Source organism: Garra rufa, chromosome 12, assembly GCF_049309525.1.
Source record: "Garra rufa chromosome 12, GarRuf1.0, whole genome shotgun sequence".
In the NCBI taxonomy this organism is placed as follows: Eukaryota; Metazoa; Chordata; class Actinopteri; order Cypriniformes; family Cyprinidae; genus Garra; species Garra rufa.
In genome coordinates, this window is record NC_133372.1 from 17,979,211 (window position 1) to 17,988,876 (window position 9,666).

General features: G+C 36.2%; 1 protein-coding gene across 1 annotated transcript in view; it reads left to right on the forward strand.

The window, feature by feature from the left end:
* ten1 (TEN1 subunit of CST complex) overlaps positions 1 to 9,666 on the forward strand; it is a 31,623-nt gene that overhangs the window by 21,343 nt on the left and 614 nt on the right. Inside the window, exon 2 of the mRNA XM_073851538.1 lies at positions 9,481 to 9,638. Within this exon, the coding sequence (XP_073707639.1) occupies positions 9,481 to 9,638 (158 nt within the window). The remainder of the gene's footprint in view (positions 1 to 9,480; positions 9,639 to 9,666) is intronic.

Genomic DNA, 9,666 nt, shown 5'->3' on the forward strand with positions numbered 1-9,666 from the left:
TCTTTTAATTGAGTCACTTTTTAACTTGAAATGTTTATAGGACTTAAATGTTTCTTTTTATAAACATTGAGATGTTTAGTATCATCTTTAAAAAGAAGCCCCTGATGTGTTTTATAAGCTCAAAAACCTAAATAAATGTTGAATACATGTTTAAGATGTACGATGAATGATTTGTTTTGCTGTAGTATCATTTGTTACTTTGATGTTTTACATCTTCAATAAACTTAACAAAAATATAACAAATGTTAAATAATGATTTGTTTTGCTGTAGCTACATGTTTGTTGCTTAACACAAAAAGATTTTGTCTTTTAATCGAGTCGCTTTTCAACTTGAAATGTTTATAGGACTTATTAGATCACAAATTTGTATAATAATTTGGATATTAGACTGATATAACAATGTAAATGTGACTTAGGATGAAATGTTTTGAGTCCTACTATAATAATTTAGATTACTTACAATATTTTATTAAACATGGTAGTATGTTTTTTTTTTTTTTTTCCGTGATGGATAGGTGCTCAGTTTGCACAGTAAAAACTTTATAAAAACATACCAAATGATGTTTATTAAAAAATAGAGAAATAGAGAAAGTTTACTGTGATTGGGCAGGTTTAGGGGCTGATATCAGATTGACATGTCCAAGCATGTCGAGGTCCACAATAATCCTTATGGTTTGGTCTGTTAAAATAAACAGTCTGCTTTACTTATTTTGACATTAGTGTTTATAAACTTACATGACAAACACTTTGAGATTTTATATTTCATCTAAATTTCTCACTTTAGATTAATCGATGAATCAGTATTTTGAACAATGACCTCTGTGCTAGCTGTCCTCTGTGAGGAAATATCACAGCATGCACGCCCCAAAGGCATCATGGATGGGGGCTTCTTCTCGAAAGACACAAATGTAAGGCACCCACACAGAATACCTATTGTGCATTTTAAACAGAGCAAAACAGTAGGAGTTGCATCCGGTGACAAACTATTACCCATATCTGATGCACATAACAACTTTTTAAATTATATGTTAAAGTAATTGATGTTTATGAAAAATAAAAATGCATTTTTTATTTACAATCACTGTGATGGGTAGGTTTAGAGGGTGATACAGTATAAAATGTATTACAATAATGTAAATATAAATATAATAATTTATCATTATAATGTAGAAACTTAAATTTTCTGCGAATAGCGTATAACAAACAAAAATGGTAAACTGTATTGAATTTGTCTATGGAAAGCCTCCATAAAACATTTGACATGTCCAGACATGTCGGGGGTCACAATATCCCTTATCATTTGACCTGTTTATAATCTTACTTAATCTCTTTTTCCTGCTCCTGGAAAAATGTACAATATTTTTATTTTTAACAACCTAAAACTAGTGTAAATGCCTTTGTTTTATATTGTGCGTGATCACATTATTTATTTATATTCATTACATATAACAGAGAATAAGACTTGGATGATTGAAAGAGAGAGAGAGAGAGAGAGAGAGAGAGAGAGAGAGAGAGAGAGAGAGAGAGTGAGAGAGAGAGTGAGTGAGAGAGTGAGAGAGAGAGAGCGTGAGTCACAGAGCTAGTGAGAGAAAGAGACCAATACCACCTGTGGTTGAAAATTAAAAAAGGCATCATATTACCATCACAACCCGTCTTCCTGTGTGCCATATACATACCACCCCTTGAATCTCCCTATTTCCAAGAAGAAACTTTTCAAAATTTAGAGCAAGAAATCAGCCATTTCCAGACCCAGGGAAATGTGCTGCTTGTGGGTGATTTCAATTCTAGAACTGGTGACAAATTAGATTTTATAGAATCACAAGGCACCAGATTTGTTACCAGCAATAACACATTTTTCCCTACCCACCCCCCTAGACAAAACTGTGATCAAATGGTGAACTCTCACGGACGGCAGCTGCTGCAGCTCTGTCAGAATCTGGGTCTGTACATCATCAATGGAAGACTGCGAGGCGACTCACTTGGTCGGTTCACCTTCAGCTCAGCTCTTGGTAGCAGCACAGTTGATTATGCTATCACAGATCTTGATCTCTCTTCTTTGAGAGCATTCACAGTGAAACCCTTGAAACCTTTCTCAGATCATAGCCAAATCACCCTCTATATTAAGCAATCTGAAAACATTACTCAAACCTATTAGCACACCCTATCAAATGCATAAAATTATATCATTCAGATGGTCAGAAACCAGTACCACTACTTACATCAATGCTACTGAATCTTCAGAAATCCAGTCCCTCTTACATTCTTTCCAAATACAGGAATACCCTAAAAATCAATTTGGCATCAATCAAGCAGTGAAAGATATAAATTACATATTCTATAAAACAGCACAAAAAAGTAATATGACAATTATAAAACCTAAGAAAAAGAAATTGGACACCGACAGATGGTTTGATTCAGACTGTAAGTCTCTGAGAAAAATACTCAGAAATTTATCCAACCAAAAACACCGTCAACCAGAAAACCAGAACCTCCGCCTTCATTACTGTGAGGCACTAAGACAATACAAAACCACACTCCGCCGGAAAAAAGCTGAATATTTGCAGTACCAGTTTAAAGATATCGAAAAATCAATCAATTCAAACAAATTCTGGGATAAATGGAAAGTTTTTATACAAATCAAATCAAGGTGATCTGGCCATCCAAGATGGAGAAATATGGAAAAACCATTTCCAAGAATTATATAGCTCAATTGAGATTCAAAACTCTGATCAAAATGAAATAATTAAAAAGCTAGACAATTTAGAAAAATCAATTAAAGCAAACCAAAACCCCTTAGATTTCCCCATAACAATGAAAGAGTTGGAAGATAAATTGCAAAGCCTTGAGCCCAAGAAAGCCTGCGGTGTTGACGGCATCCTGAATGAGATGCTAAAAAACACAGGGCAAAACTTCAAACTGGCCATCCTGAAACTCTTCAATGATGTTCTGTGTGTAGGGTTCTTCCCTGAGATCTGGAACCAAGGCCTCATCAGCCCCATTTACAAGAACGGAGACAAACTGGACCCCAACAACTACCGAGGCATCTGTGTGAACAGTAACCTGGGGAAGGTTTTCTGCAACACAAGACTTTTAGACTTCCTTATGAAACACAATGCCTTGAGTAAATGTCAAATTGGTTTTCTCCCAAAATGCCGCACATCTGACCACATCTTCACATTACAGACACTAATTGATAAATATGTACATCAAAACAAAAGAAAAATTTTTGCTTGTTTCATAGATTTCAAGAAAGCATTTGACTCAATCTGGCATGACGGATTATATTTGAAACTAATTGACAGTGGTATAGGCGGAAAATTCTATGATTTGATCAAATCAATGTACTCAACCAGTCAATGTGCTGTCAAAATTAAAAACAAAAGAACTGAATTTTTTCTTCAAGGGCGTGGAGTGAGACAGGGATGCAGTTTAAGCCCCACCCTCTTCAACATTTACATCAATCAATTGGCTAATTCACTAGAACACTCCCCTATCCAAAGTCTCACCCTACATGACACAGAAATTAAGTGCCTTCTCTATGCAGACGACCTGGTTCTCCTGTCGCCCACTAAAGAAGGGCTGCAGGACGGCCTGAACCTGCTGGAGAGTTACTGCCAGTCCTGGGCCCTGACAGTAAACCTTCAAAAAACTAAAGTTATGATCTTTCAGAACCGCTCCAGACCTCAGGGTCTAACACACACATTCACACTATCACACAGAACCATTGAAACCACAAAAACATATACTTATCTTGGCCTAAAAATCACCTCAACAGGTAACTTTACTTTAGCTGTGAAGGGGCTCAAAGAGAAAGCACAAAGGGCCTTCTATGCCATAAAAAGATCAATTAAAATTGACATTCCAGTCCAAATCTGGCTCAAACTTTTTAAATCAATAATTGAACCAATTGTTCTATATGGCAGTGAAGTGTGGGGTCCATCTATAAAATTTGACTTTCCAAATTGGGAAAAACATCCAACTGAAACCCTTCATCTAGATTTTTGTAAGAGAACACTCAAAGTCCAAAGAAGAACACCAAACAATGGATGCAGGGCAGAATTAGGCCAATACCCTCTCCTTCTTAACATCCAAAAAAGAGCCCTGAAATTCTGGAAACACCTAAAGACAAGCGACCCCAGCACATACCATTATAAAGCCCTAAAACACCAAGAGCTGAACCCCATGAAGAGTCCCCTTCTTCAGTTGGTGCTGAGACTGACTGAGCTCACGCCTGCAGAGATCAGCCAGCCTCAGAACTCACACACACTCTCAACCATTCGGCCCACACAAATCATCAACACAGAAAAAGACAAGTATGTCACCTATTGGACAAACACAATCAAAAATCAACACAAATTAGAATGTTATTCGGCACTAAATCGAGAATACACCATGGCAAACTACCTGAGCACAGTGACTAATGTGAAACACAGGAAAACATTGACAATGTACAGACTCAGCGAGCACAGTCTAGCCATAGAGACGGGCCGGCGCAGACAGATATGGCTGTCCCGTGAAGAGAGAATCTGCTCCCACTGCAGCCTGGGAGAAATAGAAACTGAGATACACTTTCTCACAAAATGCCCCAAATACCAAACTATCAGAAACCAGTATTATCCCAAAATAAACAAAATATTTCCCAAATTTAATAATTACACCACAATTGAAAAACTCCCCTTCATTCTCGGCGAAAAATCTGAATGTGCAAATATAGCTGCAAGATTTATAGCTGCCTGCCATCTCCTTAGGCACAACCACAGCCAAGAAAACAATATGCAATGAATATATGGCTAACCAACCAATACACGTAACTGTAGATATGTTGATTTCAGTTTCTCAGTTTATAAGTTAAATAACTAAATTTGTTACACAATTATTACCTTCTAATATAATATAACCTTCTTATCTTTTTTCTTTCTTGTTCTAACGTCCATCCTTTAATTTTACTTCTTCAAATGTTATTTCAATCAACTCAATTGTTCCAAATTACCATATGTTGTATATGTTCTCTATTCTTATGTATGCTTTGGCAATGCAAAATGTGCTTTTGTCATGCCAATAAAGCTGTTTGAATTGAAAGAGAACATCCGCCACTGTTCAAAAGTTGGATCTAATTTAACTTAAGCCGTGTGCATTTTGTGAGCAGTCCTTTTGATACAGGATACTTGTAACATTAAGATGTGTTTTATCCTCTGGAAAATGTAAGAGACTTTTTTTCATTAAGCTTTTGTTTTATTGTCTGATTTTATTCATTGTTAGGTTTATGTACATAGATATTGCTTTTCTGTACACTCTAGTATGCTCTCCATAAAAAATATTAATGATTACAGTTCATATTTACAATGCATGGATGTAAGTATTTTAAATAAATGCATGGATGTAAGTATTTTAATTATAATGGCTCAAAAATAAGTATGTTTGTTAGTATTTTAATTTAAATGCATCAAAAGATACCCTCATAAACCACATTTAAAATTATAGTGTATCACATAAAGCCATGTAAGCATACAAATCTGTGTTCTGATAAATCATATAACCAGACAGACCATTGAATATATATATATGAATTGGTTTTTATTCTTGTATATATAATTTAATATATATTTATTGTCTCTCACCCTGTGAAGAAATGTGATCCTGTCATGTGGTCGCCATGTGGTCACTGAATGTGGTCACTACAATTTCACCGGTCATAGTTCAACCATCATTAATCTTCATAAAAAACCTAAAGACATCACCGGTCAGAGTTCAACCATCATTAATCTTCAAAAAAACCCTAAAGACGTCATTAGCCGGGGTCACGGGGTCATCTCCGGAATTTTAATTATGGCTATTTATACATATCCAGGGTCACGAGGGGGGCGAGGTCAAATGTCATATTTTGACATGTCAAAAAGGTCAAAGGTCAAAGGTCAAAGTCATTAATCATTCTGACATTAACACCATCTTAATACTACTCTTGTAGCTTTAAGCTGATTTAACTTAAAAAATTAAGGCAGCTGCTGAATCTGGTGAAAACTTTTTACAGTGCAGATTTTTGGTCCTATTATTTATCATACCAGATGAGACCACTTAGGACGTGGCTAAATGTTTACTCCCCTGTCCCATGGCGGATTTTAGAAACTAATATTATTTACCCATTGCGTGTACAGGATTTACCTTTTACGGGAATATCTAAGAAAGTTTTGGAAAAGTTTGGTCCAATTATATGCCATTCTATCTAAACCTGGAAAGCAGCAGAGAAGATTATGGGAGCTTCAGATTCTTATAGTGACTCTTCCCCCATTTGGCATAATAATAATCTTTGTACTGTTAACAAACCGTTTGTTTCCAAATGTTGGGTTGAATGTGGTATCCACACTTTAAAAGACCTGTACAACGATTATGGGCTCAAGTCCTTTCAGATCCTAAAGGATGAATTCTCGCTCCCAGGATTTTCTTTTTTTCTGTACTTAAGATTAAGATCTGCACTGAAAGCTTACAGAGTACCCTGGTCGATTAAAATATTTCCTCATCCTATGGTAAATTGGATAGATTTCCAGTATGGTTTCTAAGGTATTGTGAATATTATTTATAAATCACTTGTGGTACGACAGTATTCAAACATTCCGATTGAGGGTTTCTGGGAAAGACAACTTAACACTGTGATTGACTGGGACAATGTCTGGGGAAATTGTTTCGTTACCTCTAAAAACCCAGCTCACCAAATGATCCATTATAAGTTAATCTATAAGGCATATGCCACTCCTTGTTTATTATATAAAATGAAAAGAAAGTCTGACCTCTTCTGTCACCTGTGTAATAGTTCTAGTCAAGTTACATATATACATATGTTCTGGGACTGTCCCCGAATTGCCTTGCTCTGGTCCTTGGTACAGGACTTATTGTCGGATCTTCTGAAGACTCAGATCCAAAAGGACCCATTGCTTTTCCTTTTGCTGGATGATTTGTCACTGACATTATCTGTCAATCAAAAAAAGATTCTGTCTGCTGCTCTCACTGCTGCCAAACTTTCCAAACTGTGGTTGGAACCATCGACCCCAGTTAGATTGACGTGGATGTCATACTTGCTGGACATTGCCCGCTTGGAGTGTACCACAGCCAAAATACATGGTGCCACCAGAAAGACAATACAATTTTGGTTGGACCTTATTGACATTGTATCAGACCTCTTGAAATCCTGAGTGCGTTTTTATATATATATATATATATATATATATATATATATATATATATATATATATATATATATATATATATATATTAGTGGTGGGCCGTTATCGGCGTTAACGTGCTGCGTTAACGTGAAACTCTTATTGCGCGATAAAAAAAATATCGCCGTTAATCTATTCTCAAATCTGGGTTGGGAGCTGGGTCTGAACTACGCAAGCTATGGTGACTTTCACCTTGATAGTTTAACGCGGATGTATACCAAAGACTATAGAATATGGTCGCCGCGTTTAAATCTCCTCCGCCAAAACACAGACGGGATCACGTCGTCCTCCATTCATAAAAACCGGATCTACTATAGCAAAATGCCACGTAAATTCGTCGTTTTTTGGATTCATAAATCAAATGTTGGTCAGTCACTTAATTCAAATCGCGATATGGACTAGTGTATGTGAAAACTGAAATGCAAAAAGACCGTTTTAATATGAATCCGATATGTTCTGTTTGCCTAGCTGTATGTATGCATGGCGGAGACGAGCTTTTACTACACGCATACTGACGCTCCCGGTAATTTTTGGCATTTTCATCTCACATGAACAGATAAACTCAATCTCCCAAACTGCTGTGAGTGTCACTTTTACCGTTTCAAAACTATCATCATATCATACTGTATGACACAGAAACTTCATGGCAAACCTGTCAAAATAAAAGTACCGTGTAACATGTAATGGGTTGGCTAGGTGTTGACGTTAAAAAAACATGTTAGTTAATTTCATTGTTAGTTAGTTAGTAAACACAAGTACATCTAATTGAACATAATTTATTTTCATCAACAAATTATCATAGAACAGCTTTATGAGCTTTATGATCCATTCTCAAAGACTTTAAGTCATTATTTGGGTAGCATACATATTCTGAATGCCTTCAGCAGAATTCAAATTAGCCATTTTAATCTAGATTAATCTAGATTAATTCGACAATTTAATCTAGATTAATCTAGATTAAAAAAATTAATCTATGCCCACCCCTAATATATATATATATGGGCAGATCTCAGGCTCTTTTTGAATTGAAAAAAAAAGTACAAATAGTTAATTGTTTATTGCACAGTGGGGGCATTTAACTGTTCATTAGGTAGTTAGCCTGAGGAAAGAAATTTGCCTGACTGTTCTGGATGCACAGTGCTCTGTAGTGCTGACCAGATGGCAACAGTTCACAGAGAAAGTGGCCAGGATTTAAGGGGTCCAGAATGATTTTACCAGCCCTTTTCCTCACTCTGCATACTTTACATACAGTTCTTGGAAAGTAGGAAAAGCTGTACCAATGATTTTCGGACTATCAACTGTGGTCTTTTGAGGTCTGATTTGGTAGCCAAGCCAAACCAGAAAGTTATAGAATGGCAGAAGACGTCGGTCCTGGAGTGCCGCTGTCCTAAAGATTTTAGCTATAACCCTACACACCTGAACAAGCTAATCACGGTCATCAGGATTACTAAGGCTATAGGCAGGTGAGGTTTTTTTTTCAGAGTTGGAGCTAAATTCTGTAGGACATTGGCACACCAGGGCTGACATTGCCTACCCCTGATATAGAGTATGTCTTAAATGCTTACCTGACATTTGTTTTATAGCCATTCCAACTGAGAGAAAAACACTTTTGTTTTTGGTAACTCTTAATATTGACAGACAGTGCACTAGAGCAGGGGTCCTACAGAGTTTAGCTCCAGCCCTAATTAAACAAACCTGAACCAGCTTATCAAGGTCTTAATAGGTATACTTGAAACTTCTAGGCAGGTGTGTTGTGGCAAGTTGGAGCTAAACTCTGCAGGACACCGACCCTCCAGGATCAAGTTTGATGACCCCTGCTCTAGAGGATGCTGAAATAAAATGATTTTGGTTATATTACATATAATTGCAGTCAAATTAAGGTGGCTGCAACAAGTTCCGTTTTAGACTTTTACTTTTCCTAGTAATGAAAAAAATTAGTTTTCCCTATCTTTTGTTTCCACTCCTTCTTCCTGATATTGTGTTCATTGTCAAGTCCTTTTTATTTGTTGTTGTAATGTAGATGAGCTTGGTTCTGTTTCCTTGTTACTTGTTTCATGTGCTTTTGTTCCTCTGTTATTATTTTATTAAACTAGTCAATTTGAAGTAAACTCTACTTGAATCTTGTTACAGTTTCCTAGTAAATATTCATGAATTATTTAATTATTTATTTACTTAATTTTGACTTTTTAATCATCATTTATGTATTTCTTTTACCTGGAAAATTTTTCAAAAACTAAATGTAGCTTGTGTTTATCTTCCCATCTAGACTTATAAGTTACGAGCCAGAAGGGTCCAAAGCCATTCTGAGTGGTCAGCATTCTTCTGCACAGTGCCATGTGTCTGTACAAACAACACTTGTTGAACCATTCCAACCCACACTTGGAGCTCAGTATTTTGTTATTGGTGAAATTGAAAAGACTGATGGTGAGTTTGAGTAAGACGTACAGAAATT